Here is a 17,732-nt window from a genome sequence, read left to right as displayed (position 1 = left end):
TGTTTTGCTGTATTTATAGGCAATATTTTATTATTTATTCTATTGTTTTGAAAAAGTCATAGCATGAAATGTTGCATTGAATGCATTTCTCTGTCTAATGCAATTGCATTTTCAGGTCCAGAGAGAAAGACCCAAGATCCAAGTAGTGACAGTGGACAGGGTCAGTTGCTTCTGGTTCCTGTAGATAATGATCGGTGAGAACCTGGGCTGGTTACTACATCTGGATATGATCCTAAAATCAGCTCCACTTCACCTGCCTTCCCCGGGGTGTGTGGACACCAGGATACTCCAAACATTTTAAAGCATTTGAGAGGATGCTGGTTGGTAATCATAACCAAACACCACCTACCAATAAAACCACTGCAAAAGATGAAGGCGGGAATTGTGCCAATGCAAATTAATTGCAATTTAAATGTTCCGCCTGCTTGTGGTTACAAATATTATTCACCATGGTTACAGTTTTTTGTTTTTTAACCAAATTCATAAACATTTTTATCGCTGTTGACTACTCTAAATGTTGTGTTACTCATCAAAACAAAATAAATAGAAATCCTAAATCCTGACTGTAATTTTTTTTTTTATTTTAATGTAAATTTTACATCTTAATGAAAATTAAGGTAATTAAATTTTTAGGCATTTGAACTTTTTTTTTTGTTCTATTATCATACCAGCGCACATTTCTGTGTCCATGTTTCATGTTACATGCTAGATGCATATAGTTTTTAGAACTTTTTATCTTTTTGGTGTCAAATTTGGGTCAAATTTGGATAGGTCAAGGAAAAATATATCTTGGCATTTTTAGCATATATTAACACCTGAGTGCATGTTTTAGGTAATTTCTAGCACATATTTAAACAAACAAATGCCATCATAGCATACTAATATAGGATTATCTGTGGTGTTTTTTGCACATTTTAAATATTGTCACAAATTATGGAGGAGTTTTGTTGATTTTTTGTTCTGCCATTGTTTGCAGAAGGACATCTAATATGGATCAAAATAGGTTAAAAAAGTAATTTCAAAAATAAAAGAACAATAGCACAATAAAACTGATTAGAATGTTGATTTTAAAACATCTTACTAGAAGAAAACATGCACACACACACACACACACACACGTCTGCAAAACCACATGTTGTGGTTTCTTAATTTATGAAATTTTACTCTGAATGGAAGGAGGCAGAGACAGAGTGGAGGGGGTTTACGAGGGTCCGAGGGGGTTCGGTTTCGGCACAATTAGCAGGAAGTGTGCACACACAAACACATGCACATGGACACACTCACAAACACAGAGAAATAAAAACATCAGAAGAGTCTGACTTATGCCTGGGAGACAAAATGAAGGGCAAAAAGTGCAAATCAATCAGGGACATTGAAAATCAGACTCTCGTTGTGGCTGTAACCTGATAAATAATCTGTGCATCACGTCTCTCTTTCTGTGGTGTTTCCAGCTCAAAGTTCAGACCTGAGTCCAAATGCTCTTTAACAAGGCCGAAAGGGGAACTACAGGATCAAGTCAGTTGATATTTAAAACTGCTGGCCTGAGATAAATGCACTTCTCAAAAAGGGACCTGTTTTTATTTGAACAGCCTGCGTGTTTGTTGGAATTGTGGACACGCAGAGTGTGTTTAACCACAGCATTAGCCATGAACCTTTACCATCACACCTACTTAGAACTGCCTGTAAATCACGCTCAATTAAAACAATTATTGGACCTCATTAAATATAATTTGAAAGATAGTAGGAACATTATGCAAATATTTTTTCCAGAGAAGATGACCTATCAAAAAAAGCACTCGAAACTGATAAAATGCAATTTGATAATCAAGTCATAACGTCATCATAACAAAAATTTAGACCAGCGACAACTTCAACAACCTCAGGAGGAATGCCCGTTTAACCATTCTCTTGTTGAGGCCAGATAACACTAGCCCAAGAATTACAATAAGACGTTGTTTTATAGGTAAACAGCTGACATTTGGCCAAACAACACAGATTAGGTAACCAAGAGTTAGCAAAAAGCTAAAAAGTAAGACAAAAGTAAACTAAGAAGTTAGCCTCACAAAGCTTGGAAAACAAACAGCAAAGTGGACATTGGCCACACATGACAGTGAGTTATCTACCGTATGAGCAGAAATAACAGTTTTTTACATTCAACCAAAGGGCCCAGAAACAGCTCAGCTATGTAAATGGTATGCTAATTTGCTAAATTAGGAGCAAAGGCAAAAAATTGAAAATCAAAAAATGTCTTCAAAATATCCACAATGCACAGAATAGCTGAGTTAGTAAAGGTTAGACAAATTCATGAAAGGTTTACAGAACATTAGCTAAGCCATGAATTTTAACTTGAGCAACAGCTGTAATAACAGCAAAAAGATAATAAATCCTTTTTTTTTTTTTTACAGATGAACTTTTACTGTATAAATCCCAGCACTATCTAAAACACTCCTACATGTCACGGCAACGTTTTCGAGAAGGTGATTGGAAGAAAGTGAAATTTTGCAGCATCATCTGTTGCTGCACTGAATGGATACATTAAAGATGTAAATATGTAGATTAAAAACTTGAAAAAAAAAACTCTAGTGGAGATGATGTTTTAAATGTTGCACTGTTGCATAACAAACACCATAAAGGAAACTTCCCTGCACTTCTATAAGCAAACATATCTCATATCTATATCAATGAGGGTTATTACTGAGCAGCATCCATTATTGATGCGTGTGTTAGATTACATACTCTATCTGGGCTCAGTATGCAAATATCATAGTACAATAAAAAAAAAAAGTTTTTTTGTTTGTAGATTGCGATCACCGTTATGGGGCCGACGGTGATGCTCAGATGTGTATCTGATGTGTTTTTCCAGAAAAGAAGAAGTGTGCCAGCAGGAGCGAGCGGTGACGTTAACATATTTAAATTGACCAGTCCTCCCTACCTTTTTAATCCGGCTGAAGGTTAGACAGGTAACTGGAGGTCTGGTCCTCATCTATGTCCAAACACCTGCAGACCTGCACTCAAACGGCTTTCAGCGACCTGGACACAAATGGACGGAGCTGAGGAAAACTCTCACTCCTACAAGATGGTGAGTCTGATTGTGTTCCTTTGGAGAGGAGCCTGTATAATGATGGAAATAAAAAAAAATATGAATAATAACAGAGAATATTTAGTTACTATTAATATTGTTATTGTGAACTTTCTTGCCTCTTCAAGGCGTCCTTGTACACAGATCTCAACCAGCACTTTGAGGACGCAATCGACGTCATTCAACACCATTCCAATAACCCTTATTATGAAACAGGTACGGAAAAACATATGCAATTAAGAAAACGAAATTTGACATGAATCATTTAACTTTTTTATGTATGACCTGGACATTAAACATCTGCATACAGAGGGTTAATCTAGAAAGGTCAGACAGATCAACTTTATTATCTTTTTAATTCATACTAATTAAAAAAATATTCATTAACACACAGCCATGGTGCAGTTACCTTCTTAATGTTTCAGAAAATTCAAGGAAAAAATGTAGACACAATGTCAGTTTTAATATAAAAAATAATTAATAATAATGTTGACATGTGAATAGAAATAATTATTTAGATGATAGTTTAGTAGAAAAAATGAAAACATGTAAAAATTCACTGTTTTTTATAGTTCTTCATTTAGGAAAATAGAAAAAGTAAAGGTAATACTTCCCTTTTTATTTTCATGATGTTGTGATATAGTATGAAGACATTTTTTATCCACATTTCCAATAAACAACATCAACATTTTTACCAGTATTTTGCTCTCAAACCATCAGTTTTTGACCTATGCCAAAATACTATTTTGGTATTGTAGTCACAGTGGTGTACAGCTCCACAGAACACAGGAGCTTTACTCCAAATATAGCCAGCCAGCCATTTCATCACTACTGACATTGGTGATAAAGCAATAGCTGTCTCAGAGGCTTACTTACCACGTGTCTACGTACATATTATATTTGAAATGACATTTTTTTTTTTTTACCTTTTCTCAGAGTACCCACACTATGAACTCCTGGGTCCACAGCACCTGTCCCTGCAGCGTCAGATCTCCTGCTACCTCATCACTCCTCCTCCTGAAGCACCAGCGCAGGTTCATGACTGGAATGACACAGCTGTGAGTGGGTTCTTAGAAAATTACGACAAAAAAAAAGAATGCATCACAATTTCAGGGATACACGACGACAGCATACAAAATGATATTTGTCTCACAGCAGCAGTCCTGGTCTCAGGGCATCCCGGACGTCTCCTTGGGACACTCCCTCCCAGCTGAAGCTCCAGAATTCTACTCCATCCTGCCACCACAGAAGACCAGCAAAGGTAATGTGGAGGTGTGAGATGTTTGTCGATTTTGGAAAACTCAGCAACATATACTACATTTTCTTGACCTCCTCAGGACGTAAGAAGCTCAGACTTTACGAATACCTCCACGAAGCTCTGCACGACCCCGACCTGTGTGACTCGATCCAGTGGACAGACAGCAGCAGCGGCACGTTCCACTTCATCTCCAAGAACAAGGAGAAGTTGGCCGAGTGCTGGGGACAGCGTAAGGGCAACCGCAAGACCATGACCTATCAGAAAATGGCGAGAGCTTTGAGGAACTACAGCCGCACGGGTGAGATCAGGAAAGTGCGACGTAAACTCACCTACCAGTTCAGCCCAGACATCCTGCACAAACTGGGCTCCACGCACGTCCCGCTGCACCTGGAGGAGGTCCGGAGCCAGCAGCACCAGAACCAGGCTGAACAGAGCTACTTCAGCACCGCCACGGACTTGCACAGCTGGTACGGACACTACCACCTGCAGGAGGACTACGACCTGGCCTCCAGCTTCACTTCAAACAGCGCAGCCAAACTCTGAGCTGTTGGTTTAAAAAACATAAACAGATGAGATGAGATTCAGATTTAAATGACACAGAGAGCAAATAGTTTAACAATCAAACAATCAACGCAGAGTAAGAAATGACCCTTTTAAAGGTTTTTTTTCCTGTCTCTGAGCCCCTTAAGATCATTTCCAGGGGCTAAATTTACACGAACCATGCGACCCATATTTCTTTATATATATTTATTTAATTTAAAAAATGCAACACTTTACTGGAGACACTCCAATATATTTTCTTCTTGATTTTTGTTCTTGATAAAGTTACAAAGTTAACTGTATTTTTAAGCTTTAGTGTGAGATTCAAAACTTGATATCATTATAATTTGCTGTGTAAAATAACCAAAGAAGGCGATGACAATATTGAATTATTTATCTCATGTTGAACAAGTTTTTGGTTTTAGGCTTTTTTTTTTCTACTTTGGCTTCTTTTGTCCTATTTTCTATTGGTCACTGCAGATCTGGACTGTAATTCTGCTGCTCAGGCCACAGGTGAACCTGACAAGAAAATTACACGTATTATTATTATTATTATTACACGTCATCATTTCAAATGTGTTTACAATCACTGACGTGCGTGTCAATGGTGGTTCTTAATTAAAATAAAGACTATACAATGTTTCATATTTATTAAAATGAAGTGTATTATTGTGATTAATGTGATTTATGTCTCAAATTAAAATGACCTACTTGATTGTTTTAAATGTCTTGTAGATAATCATGATTCTCTGTAACCGAATTATTTATGTATTTTTTGTAACTGTCGTTGCTGACATTTTAACTGACTCAATAAAAAAAAAACAAAAAAAACAAATGGACAGTGAGGTTGAAAAGTGCTCGTGACAATTTGTGCACAGGGGTGAATTATTACGACAGGCGGTCAACAAAACAGAAAATTAAGACACATCCTGAGAGGAAAAATATGGCAGCAAGTGTGTTTTTCCTGAAAAGAACTGCTCTGCGTGGCGACTGCCTCCAGGCCAGGTCTTATCTGCTGCAGCGGGGAGGATGTGGTCAGTGCTGGGAGCCTTTCTCTGTTGATGGGTTGACTGGTACCGGTGCTGGGGCTGTGAGGGATGGAGGCCATTGTTCCTGTGAGCCCTGGGTAGAAAATGTGTGATGTTACACACAGAGCTGCTCTCCGGTGGGGGCTATAATAGGAGTCTGGGGGCTCGGGCACGTCAAAGTCATTTGGGTGAAATTCTTCCATATTGTGAGGACAGCAGCTCTGCCACACAGTCGGACCTGATGGTAAAGATTCTGTTTATTTTGACATCGTCATAATTAGACACTGTTGATATACAGTTGAGATGTACTTACTCTAATACTGTAATAACACACTCTCACCAGGACACCCAGTCTGATCTGGAGGTGATCTTAGAGTTCCTGGAGGAGTACTACAGACTCAACGCTGTAGGAAATGGTGAGAAAGAATGATGTAGGAGATATGTTAGTTTTAAAATGTCAACAAATATTAACAAAAAATACAACATTACCTCAAGCTTTGTTCAAACAAAAATCAAACCTGCCAGTCCACAGTCGGCAGAATTGTGGTGAATAATTCATGTTTGTAGCTAGAAATCCTTCCCTGCACTGGTGCTAATATCAACCTTTAAAAAATGCAACATGCTGTTTTCACTATATGTTTTCTACATCAACTCCAACCACAAGTCCACACAGGAAATGAACAGTGCTGCTGTCATGTCAAATCATGGTGCAACAATTTTAACGAAGTATTTCTACTGCAACATGTTACAATATTCATATACTTCTGGACTATATTTTTCCGTGTTTTAGATCGTTAGTATAACGAGGGTAGGAGGGGCCTTATTTATCAACTCAGAAGTTTTTATGGTGGTATATTTGAATTGAAAAATTTGGATTTGAAAATATCTTTTTTTAAAGAACATTTAGAACACAGAAGTACAAACTGGAGCAGTAGTTTTGACTAGGACGACATTTTGACTTTTACAGAGGCCGCTGTGTACTGCACTGCACCTATGGAAAACAGACTCTGTGATCAGCGCTGGAGCAGCTGTGAGCAAGTAAGGCAATAAAAAAAGCCATTTTATTTACTTAACTGGTAATTTGTTAAGAAAATAGATGTTTTCTTATAAACAGAAGTAGTTTGATTACCGTAACTATTACAGTAAATTCTGTTTTCATGAGACAGCACATTAGACAATGTCGGGCCTTTACTAGTTCTGGGGCATTGATTGTGAAGTATTGATACTCACACGAGTATTGATTGAGTATCGATTAAGCTCATAAAGAAAAATATTGATACTAATCAATAAATAAAATAAGTCACTTTGAGGGTAACTTACTGGATATAGGCTTTTGTGCTGTAACACACCTATTAATTAAATATAATTAAAATTGAACTGATCCATTCATGTCACGTGACCACTGAGAGCAGTGACTCCCTTTGCCCATTAAACTCTAAACCCTAAATTTAGGTTACATTGTGTAAACAAAAAAAGCAATTTAATTTAAATTTAATCTAATATCTTATCTTGTTATTTATTTCATTATGACTAATATGTTATGAAAATGAAAATTTATTTTAAATTAATTAATATTAATAATTACAAAAAACAAAATTTGGCCAAAAGGTTATCTGTATAATAGTGTGTGCCATGTTGGCAAATCATTAGTCTTTGATTAACCCAAAAATATATGGATTAGACAGTGTCACAGTGTCTTTTTCTAGGACAGTGAAGGCATCGCTGCTTTACTGAGCCTTTGAATGTGTACTGTAGCTTTCCTTTTTGTTCCGATCAAATGGGGAGTAAGACAGCTCCCGTCGGACTGCCGTTCACCTCTGTTTACTTTGTGGCTTTCATGCAGCAACCACACATGGAGCAGTGACGAGGGAGGGCTGCAAAGCAGGTTTTATTATAATTTGGCTCCTATATCAGTTGACGGCCTGGACGCAGGCCATGGGTTTAAGATCTGGGCTTTGTTTTGTCCATGGCAGTTACAACATTTGATCCTATAAGTCAAGTGAGAGACTGTGGTCGCCGGCACAAATGTGATAACCTGAGAGGTTTTTATTGACAAGGGTGAAATGTTTGTTTTAAATGTTTGGTTTAAGACCTCATTCAGCAATTTGTCATTTGTATTTTCATATTATTTATTTAACGCCTTCATTTCCTCACATGTGAAGCCTGCGCCTCAGCCCCTTTTGGCACACGACGTTCCACCAACCCTCTGCCAAAACACAACAACAGCAACACTAGCTGAACATGGGCCGCTGCCAAACTACATATCCACAAGACAAACAAAAAGACACAAGGCCAGAGCAGCGGGGAGCGGTGAGTTCTCCTTTTTCTGGTCACTAGACCTGTGTTATTACTCTGGCTGCTTACAGCCTCAGGGAAACAATACCAATAGTGTAAATAAGAGCTCTTCCCTTTTCTGTAAAAACAATAAAGCTGTGCATGGTTCAGGCCAGTAGTTGTTTTTACTGATCAGATAACAGGTACATCCACAGAATTACCACGGCAGCTAAATACAATCCCACCAGTAGAGTTTTCTTTTCTTTCCCAGACGCCAATTTGCAGAAAATGATTTCCTGTTAGCAGCTCTAACGGCTCTAACTTCGGTGTGTCCCAGCAGCTGGGTCATAAATCCCACTCACTGTTTACTTTCATGGCTGCAGGTAAAAAGGTCAGACTCTTTCACTTTCTCTTTGAGATGCTGGAGGACCCCAGCATGGCCCACTGCGTCTCCTGGGTGGCAGCAGCCGCTGGTGTTTTCCGTTTTTCCTCCACAAACAAAGACCAAGTGGCGGCGCTATGGGGCCAGAGGAAGGGGAACAAGAGGCCAATGACATATCAGAAGATGTCCCGGGCCCTCAGGAACTACGGCAGGTCAGGAGAGATCTTCAAGGTTAAGAAGAAACTCACCTACCAGTTCAGCCAAGACACCTTGATGTCACTGCAGAAGTCCCATGAAGGAGGGCTGTAAATGTTCCAAAATGATCTCTCATGTCCAAATTTCTACATTTATTCCTATCTTTTTTTTCTTCTTCTTTTATCACGATTGTCCCTTCAGTTACTGATGTAAATAATACAAAACAAATAAAGATTGTTTTTCTAGATGGTGAGTTTTTTATGAGAAATGTATTAAAACAAAATATGAGTATTTGACTATTATTATAGAGAGTTAATTTGAGACTAAAATGTATTAGACAAACATTTTTGGTTTCAAATTTTTTTCAAAGCATTTTCAAAGTCACAGAACTTTTTTTCTCTGTTTTAAGTTTTTAACAGCCTCAAACTTTATTCTGGTTCAAATTGGTGCTTGATTTTGTCCAAATTATTACCTATCTGTTTTGTTAACTTGTAACAAATTGGTAAAAATTTTCTTTAGCCACAAGTTTTAGTAGATTTTCCCTTAATTTTGTTCTTAAGCTATACTCTCAAGATACATTTTAAGCATAAGCCTAAGCCTAACAAAATCTGTTAAAATTCATTTTTAATATACCAAATATGAAGTTAAAAATTTGTTAAAATTAATTTTTAATATACCAAATATGAAGTTAACAGATATCCTAATTACTGATACTGTATATATATCTATATTTGTCAAAAGTTTAGCAATGAAGGTTCTAGTGTTCTAGATTTTTATTTTCACCATTCATCCTGTGGCTTTTAGAAAATAAGGTTGTTTTTCTACAGACCAGACGGTGTCAGTGTTTGTCCACAGCTCACAGCTTCAGGTGTCCTTTATTTATATATTTATTTTCCCTCAGACCTGACCTCATGGGTAAGCCGCCCCTGTGATGTGAACTCTGGGCCGTCCCAGGCAACGCCAAATGGTTTTGTGCTCTTTGTAGTGGACCCACGTGATGCCTCCCTAATCCCTGTATTTACTGCTGGAGCCCACTCTAAGTTATAAATGGGGTTACAGAGCTAGAGATGTCTGCTCACCAAGAAAGGCCACGGAGAGTGTTTGAGACCAAACTGTCGTACATCAACCTGGAGATGATTTAACTCTAAAACATGTTATTTCAGTTTGAGGTATAAACTCATGATGGTTCCATCAGTTGCTCTGCATCTTTGTTTACGTAGAACAAACACATGGAGCTGTTTTGGACCGTGTTTTGTCAAAGACATCATTTGTGCGTGTTTCAAGTGCAAGATCGTTATCACCCCCCTGTGCTTATGATGCTGCTGGCTTCACCGGAGAGGTGTTACACGCAGACATAAACGAAGAAGCTTCATTATGATGGTCATAAAAGAAGAATCCATCAGCGTCTGGCCTCTGTTTACTACCTTATCTAAGGATACAACACTTTTTTTTTTTGCCCCTCAGATGTTAAACATCCTAAACAAATATGCCCAAAGCCACTTGCCTGACACAATTCACAACGCCATAAATGACTACATCCATGTCAGATACATACAAATGTCAGGGTTTATAGGGGTTTCTAAGTTTAGGCCATACAACCATCACACAGGCATCTTGTCACGCATTTCTCTGCCAAGTCGAAAAGCCTGTTGGTCTTGGGCAGCTTTCGTCACGGATTAAATTGATATCTGGCATCTGGCATTGCTGCATGCCCGTCATCCCAAACTTTTCTTTTATAAAGCAACTCGAACGAGGTGTTGTTTATTGTCAGATCATAACACGGATTGTTGGAAAGAATGACATCAGTCTCATCACCTGTGACAACGATGACTTGTTTTCCCTTTATATCCCGTCACCTGATTTGCCCACTTCTACAGCGACACAATAACAAAAATAATAACGCCAGAGCCGTCACCTCCGACGGCCCCACTGGCACCGCTGTCAATCATCACAGAAAAGACTAATTTGATTCATGACAATAAGTTTTTTTTTTCTTGTAACAAAACCGTTGACAAGCACAGATTACTTGTTTCTCAAGAGTATCTCAAAAATATTTAAATATAATATTGGCAGCACGATAGACGATCCTGTTTATTTTCCACTGCCTCCCCCTCCCCCCCGCACTGCCCCCACACACACCTAAAATACTGAGAAGAACACTAAATCTGCCACTATAAATAGACCTTACATCTTTTTATATGAATACTAGTACTCGTTATTCTAGTAGTTGCAGCAGTAACAGGAGTATAATCACTTGGAACTGCTAGAACTATTAAGTAGAAGTATGGAACAGTGTACACTCCACGTGCATATTATTTGACAGCCTATCAAGTTGGAAGATGATTTACTTTTCCAGAGCTTCGTGTTGATACATTTCCATCCATTTCTGTTACCGTTATAATAAACAACTAACCTGTTGAGTCACAACAAAGGTTCTAATGTTTCGACTTGTTATTGTTTCTTCTTCAAAAGCTGTCACAGCAGCCAGCGGGCAGGGAACCATGATGCTACAAACAATGTAAGACAGCTCTGCTGTCAATTACAGAGAGGAGGAGCATGCCACCCTTCTATATAAGCCTTTAAGGACTGTCACCCCTGTGTCTGTCACTGGTCCTCCTCTCTCCCCACTGAGAGTTCAGCACTGTATCCCCATCACTGTGGTCTGAAGAGTCCCTGAGGTTTTATCTTTTTTTTTTAATATTATTTTTCTCCACCTTCCAACCATCATCATCACCCTCGTTTTCTATCTTTTGGATTGAGAGAAATCCTGTGGTGTTTCCGACCCTCCCTTTCTTGAAGGTATCTTCCTACCGGCAACTGAAACAAAGCTTTTCCTGGGACACGGCTCAAGATGCCAGAGCCCACAAAGGAGCCCGCAGAGCCTGCCAAGAAAGGTGAGGAAAGATGAGAGAGAAAGTGTAACTGGCATGTCACTGTAGCCAGTTTCTTTTACAAAATTTTGTTGTGGATGAATAAAAGCAGCCAACAGTCCATGAACGGTGCATGGAGCTCCATCCAGAAATCCTCAAAGTGACTTTGACAGTGGTGTTGTATTACTAATGTATGTGTGTTCCCTGGTGGTCGAAGTTGCCACACAATGTTGTTCTGGGTGGTGCAGCTGGAGAACGCGCAGCCGAGGAATGTTGACGACTGTCACTCAAAGACGAGTGAAGGATGATGTACAGTAGATGGGATGCACCGAGTGCTGGACGGACCTTACGAGAAAGGACGTTAACCTTATTTCTGTTAACAAATGGAACCACGGGTTAAACCTCCTCTAACAACAGCTCTAGTTTAAGTCAGTCTTGTCTTAATCACAGCTGCGACCTGACGTTTTATCTTAATCAACATTACCACGTCAATCAACATTCCAGTTTAATCTGTTCTTGTTTCTCAATGCAATATAGTATCACTACCCCACTATCTATGTGACACAGAGATGCCTAAGTAGAGGAAATAGTGGACTTTGTTGGTCTACAATACCTGTCTCCTCCTCTCCTCTCTTTGATCTTATTTGATACAAGCACAGCAAAAACTCTTTATGGTCAAGGTGCCCACATTGCAGTCAGTGCAACCTCAGATTTCTTTGAAAATAACGCATTCTTTTAGATCCTGCCTGCTCCAAAATCCCATCATACGCTTCTCGTCTTTGGGTGCATCATTAGGAAAGTGTTAAAATAAGTGACAGCCAAAGGCAAGTGATTCTTTATGTTCTGTTGATTGTGCGACGTGGTGACGTGCTCAGGTCACCAGTAATCTTCAACTGTCATAAACATCTCTGATCCCCTCAGAGACAAAGCTGATGAGAAATAGAGGCAACAGATTCCTGTCTGCTACAAACCCTGACCAGAAATAACTACAAGGCCCAGACCAGCAGATATATGAGGTTAGAAAAAGTATTGTTCTTTAAATGAACGTGAACAGCTGAAGAGGAGAAAGCCAGCGCTGTTGTTTTAGACACACCAACTCTCGAGCCTTTAAAAAGAACTGAACCAGAGATGACGGACTGGCCCAGGGGCTGGAGGATCTCTTGAGAGAAGAATTCTTGTCCCTGGAATAGTTCAGAATGAGTGCACTTTTAATCCCCATCCCTTGTTCCCTGCCATATTCTTCCGCTGCCACCCCTCCTGCACCACACGCCAAAGCAGACGCCCTCCGCCTACCTTCCATTACGGAGAGATCACTCAGAGGTCACTCATCAACCGTCTGAACCTCTGTCCAGAGGCCTTGCCGTACAATCCTCATTGCTGCTACGTTTTTAGCTTCAGTTGTGCGAAGGCCTATCGCCCTCCCTGGGTTCTGTCCCCTGACGTTGTTTCTTTAACTAACAGAATGTCACCTCATAAATCAAACTGGAGGTGAAAAGCGAAGGGAGAGACCTGTCAGTAGGTAATTACTCCCTGAATCAACTCTCACTCTGCACCCAGACACTCGACGGCTCACAAACGTTCCATGTAATCATTTCCGGACCGCAACAGCATTATAGCAGACGATAAAGGTAAAAAAAAAACACACTGAGAGCAAGAACACTGTCATTAATGGAAGCTCATCTACATCCGATGAATAACGGTCTATATTAGGAAAAACAAAGCTGCCCGCCGTTTGGCTCTTGCCAGAGCCTGTGTGAGCCCTTCTGTCTGCAAGCCAGCAGGGGCAACAGCTGAAAATACCTGCAGCCCTGTCAGCTGCACTGGGAGTTCTCAGAGGTAAAACAAAACCTTTCTGCACTCTCATTATCTCAGCGGTGATGAGACAGAGAATGAGCGAGGCTCAGTCTCGGGTGCATGATGTGACCCTCCAGGATTGCGGCTCAGGGGTTGGCGTACACATTGTTTTGGGGTGAGATTGGAGAGCGGCTAATTTTGACAAAGGAATGCTCAGGGGGAATCGTTACGAATGGAGGGATATCAGGCGCTAAGACGGGACGGGAGAAAATGGGAGGTAGAAATGGTGCAGAGTCAATGGACATACATGGAGTTTGGGCTTCAGTCATGACAGGTCAGCGAGAGGTCGCGAAGAGGAGTGTGTTTTTTCTGAAAGTACAGTAGAAGAAGTAAAATGCTCAGCTTCTGTTTCAGTCGTATCTGTCACGCCAACATTCTATGGCCTCTCTTTAACAACACTTGTGTCTCTCTGGGGAGTGACTCTTTTCTTTTTCCTCCTCCCTTTTAAAATATTTTGTCCCATTTATCCACTTATTTCCAGAATGTCAAAAGCAAATAGGGATGTCCAATATTAACTTATTATATTACTTATATTGTCCAAACATTTAATTTTTTAATTCAGATATCATTCGATACCGATATAGGACTGGTAATATTTATTTATTTATCTGTACAAACCACTGTATGAGTATGAGATTAATCAAATGAGCTGCAATGCTGCCATCTAGTGACTTTCACTTTACTATACAGCCATTTATCCCCATAACTATTTTTAGTGCACACATTGTTTGGCGAAACCTAGGCATTGCGTTATTGAATTTTCATTATCGGAGGAAAAACCGATAATGATTCTTACAGATATTACGAAATATGCTAATATCGGTCGGTCAATATTATCAAATATCCCTACATGCCAGTCGTTTGTTTTTTAACTTCATCCTCAAAACTTGTCAACTTCAAGTCTTTTTCTTTTATTTCAAATCTGTCCATAATGATTGCAGCCTGGATGGCCAGTTTCAAGCCTTTAACTCAGGAGGGATTATTTTCTAAAGAAAACAGCCGTAGAATTGCTGCACCATGATGGTTTGATAAGTCACTGCCTTGAACAAGACCTTGGAGAGGGTTGTGCCAATCTTACATGGCTGGTACAGAGATGCCCTCTGTACCACTACAAACAAATAACATTTATTTTTTTAACCCACTGATTGCTAATGATGCTAAAAACCATGTAACTGCTTTGATCTGCTTCAGTCAGACACAAATCGAGGGCGTGTCTCTGTGTTTCCTATCTAATCATTACACATATAAGTCGCGATGAGACAAAAGGCAAACAAAATGAGTGTCATTGGCCATGACAATAGTAATCAGTTCAGGTAAGTGGTGTCCATGCTGACGAAAATGGCTTTTGAGAGATGAAAAGTTTATCAAATATCATTAAATTAGTTAATGTTCTAAAACAGGATTGTTTTGTGTGAGTTCCTTCAAATCATGTGGAAATGTCCTCATTCTTTTCTGTTTTTTTTTTTTTAGATGAGATGGCCAGCCAAATGCCAAATGGCCAGCCAGAAGGTAGGTGGAAAGAAATACTGTCATCCACATTCACCATCCTCATCACCTCACAGTTTAGAGAACTTGGATTAGAATGCACAGATTGTATTACAAGGAAATCAGAAGAAACCATATTACAAGGAATTATTACAAGGAAATCAGAAGAAACCATAATACCCTTGGTGCACGGCCAAGAAAGATCACACGGGCACAAGTCAAAAACTGAACACCTACCAGTCACAATTTGGTGTCAACGTGCAAACACAGTCACACAGGGAGTGTAAATGTGGAGGCATTGGTCAGCAGTATGGATGTGCTGATGTGCTGCGGAGTGATTCACCGTGACGACCGAGCTGTCGGCGTCAGCGACATTCCTCCTGCCTCCCAGCTGATCCGTCCTTGTTGATTCAGCTGACGCTCCCCCTTATAAACGTGAGCAAAGTGCTGGTGGCTGCGTGTCAGCGTTAGGGCTCCGACCTTGGAGCTGCAGCATCTCCAGGCTCCTACAGTTTGCGAAAAAAAAATCAGTGATTGTGTTCGGTTTAGATAAATATGCCACATACAATAGCTGAAAGCATTTCAGAGATTGACAGGGAGGTTAAGAAGTAAGAAATATTCAGTTACAGATACATTCCTGACGTTCATAGGTTCTAATGGTGTCACTGTATATGTCAAGAAAATGCGACCAATCACCAGGTGGCAACAGAGCTGAGTAAACATATGAAACGTCGGTATGATTTCAGATTCAACTGCTAGTTTCAGCCTCTGCCTGGTGGAACATGGGACTTGTTTTGTAAACTGCAATCTCAGAAAAATGGCCGAACCCACATTTAGTTTATTTGTATATTTAATATTTAGGTAATAATAATATTGTTCCTTACAATGTTTTCAAAGGCAATAGACCACTAGCAAAATGTTAGACAAATAATAAAAAGTCAATGGGACCAATAGAAAAAAATGTATAGTGGATGGGAAGCAGGCGTTTTATTTGTCCTAAACTGAACAAAGTATTAATGATAATAATATCAATTACTGTTAGCACATCAATGGGACCTATTTTTTCCTGGGGATCATACAGTATGTTGTGTGTAAAATCTGTTGTACGGCACATGGTGATCATTGTTGTCAGTGTCTACAAGGATGCAGGTGGGTGTGTGTGTGTGTGTAGAGGTGGTGTTTTGTGTGTTCTTTCTGTCCGTTGGTGAGTGTAAGGCTGAGATACACCGTGTGGAAGCTAAAGCTTTGTGCTTATTAAAAGCAGCTCTTCCATCCACCACTGTATATTTGTCACATGTTCAGAAAGTGTTGCCCCAGAAAGTAACGGTGCTCCACCCCTACCTGAGATTTCCCTGGAGGTTTCTCCACCGCCAGGTTGGTAATAACGGATGGAACCCCCAAAAACCCTGCTCACTCCCACCCCTCACTTTCCACAGAATTTTTTGGGTCTTATTACACAACACTCTGACATCACTGGTTTGTTTTGGTGTGTGCGATCACGGTTTTCTTTGTTACTCAAATCACTCTGAGAGGCCTGAAACTGCACTTTTTCTTGTGGAGGGATATGGTTTTGTTGAATACACGGTATGCAAATGTTCAGCTGAAGGTTGAGTATAAGCATGACAGCCCTACTGCTCTGTGTGTGCTGTTCGTCTTTGCTGCTGTGCACTGATGTTGATGCCATGGTGTGATTGAATACAGAGGAGGGACTGAAGAAAATGGGATTTACTGAAAGTACGTTAAAAAAAAAGTATGTGATTAGAATCAATAGACATAAAAAAATCATAAGAGCAATTATTAAAGAAAATGTAAAGTAAAAAACATACAGTTACTACAATTGTATTTTACTTTAAAGTTTGTTTAATAATTGCTTTTGTTTATGTTAAATAAATAAATGACTATTGATGACTTTTTAGAAATTGATAACTGAAATAAATGACGTAAAATTATTTTCTAGAGTTTTGAGACTTTTCTGTAATAAAAAAATAATTTCATTTAAATTCACGTGCAAGTCATTAAATCCACATATCTTCAGTCACACGTATAGATATGCTATGACCAGATGGACAACCACTTCTGTCCTTTGACCACGTTGGCTCTCTGGTCATTTTATTGTTATACCCTCCTCCCTTGAGCAAGCCTTTTCTAGCTCGGCACTGTCATGCCCTTGTTTGTGCTCGATGCTTGCTGCTCCAGCCTAGCGCTTTGTCTGCTGTACAGAGGCGGTAGCAGAGGGGAAAGACCCAGTAGAGACTGTTGGGAAGAAACCACAGCCCCCAGAGCCTGAGCCGTTACAGGCTGTGATGGCTCCAGAGCAGAGTCACACTGAGAACGGCTCGAACCAACCGCAGCCTGCTGAGGCTGAGGTGAACGAGCAGAAGTCCACTAACTTTGCAATAAAAGAAGAGGGCCATTGCTCTCCCCCAGCAGATGGTAAGTGTTTAACAATGACCTCCCCACATGACCCCTCTCCCCTCCACTCAACTGCATGCTTTTCAACATCAGCAAATGCATTGCTAATGAAAACAGCATCCTACATTACATGAAACCTGGATTCATTTACTGCAGAAATCTCCTGTGTAATTTTTCACTTCACATCTAGTCATGCATTCATCTGGTTTTGTTTTTTTTAAATCATTGTATTTGGCTTTTACAGCATGCAACTTAGAAAGTTCAAACTGGAAATGAATAAAGATCCACTAAATGTTAAAATGGTTGTACATTACTGATGCAATGCAGAGCTGGCAACGATAAATTGATACAATTT

The 17,732-nt window shown here is 39.6% G+C and overlaps 2 protein-coding genes across 2 annotated transcripts; both read left to right on the top strand.

Moving 5' to 3' along the window:
* Nucleotides 1-3,040: 3,040 nt before the first annotated feature.
* Nucleotides 3,041-4,916, top strand: spic (Spi-C transcription factor (Spi-1/PU.1 related)). Its single transcript, XM_017034026.2, has 5 exons — nucleotides 3,041-3,079; nucleotides 3,199-3,295; nucleotides 4,016-4,137; nucleotides 4,235-4,340; nucleotides 4,417-4,916. Exons 1-5 carry the CDS (start codon nucleotides 3,041-3,043, stop codon nucleotides 4,878-4,880), a joined length of 828 nt encoding a protein of 275 aa, XP_016889515.2. The 3' UTR covers nucleotides 4,881-4,916.
* A 36-nt stretch (nucleotides 4,917-4,952) lies between these two features.
* Nucleotides 4,953-9,171, top strand: spi2 (Spi-2 proto-oncogene). Its single transcript, XM_008315580.3, has 5 exons — nucleotides 4,953-6,149; nucleotides 6,249-6,321; nucleotides 6,873-6,943; nucleotides 8,068-8,215; nucleotides 8,563-9,171. Exons 1-5 carry the CDS (start codon nucleotides 6,018-6,020, stop codon nucleotides 8,868-8,870), a joined length of 732 nt encoding a protein of 243 aa, XP_008313802.2. The 5' UTR covers nucleotides 4,953-6,017; the 3' UTR covers nucleotides 8,871-9,171.
* Nucleotides 9,172-17,732: the final 8,561 nt, after the last annotated feature.

This window comes from Cynoglossus semilaevis, chromosome 8, assembly GCF_000523025.1.
Source record: "Cynoglossus semilaevis isolate Cse_v1.0 chromosome 8, Cse_v1.0, whole genome shotgun sequence".
Lineage (NCBI taxonomy): Eukaryota > Metazoa > Chordata > Actinopteri > Pleuronectiformes > Cynoglossidae > Cynoglossus > Cynoglossus semilaevis.
Note: the sequence above shows the minus strand (reverse complement) of the source record. Positions and strands in the feature narration are given on the sequence as shown.

Excerpts from the sequence above, each read along its gene's own strand:
- spic (XM_017034026.2), top strand. The coding sequence starts at position 3,041 with ATGGACGGAGCTGAGGAAAACTCTCACTCCTACAAGATG. Across the intron at positions 4,138-4,234 it reads ATGACTGGAATGACACAGCT|CAGCAGTCCTGGTCTCAGGG; the intron begins GTGAGTGGGTTC and ends TTTGTCTCACAG. Across the intron at positions 4,341-4,416 it reads ACCACAGAAGACCAGCAAAG|GACGTAAGAAGCTCAGACTT; the intron begins GTAATGTGGAGG and ends TGACCTCCTCAG.
- spi2 (XM_008315580.3), top strand. The coding sequence starts at position 6,018 with ATGTTACACACAGAGCTGCTCTCCGGTGGGGGCTATAATAGGAGTCTG. Across the intron at positions 6,150-6,248 it reads CCACACAGTCGGACCTGATG|GACACCCAGTCTGATCTGGA; the intron begins GTAAAGATTCTG and ends CACTCTCACCAG. Across the intron at positions 8,216-8,562 it reads GGCCAGAGCAGCGGGGAGCG|GTAAAAAGGTCAGACTCTTT; the intron begins GTGAGTTCTCCT and ends TCATGGCTGCAG.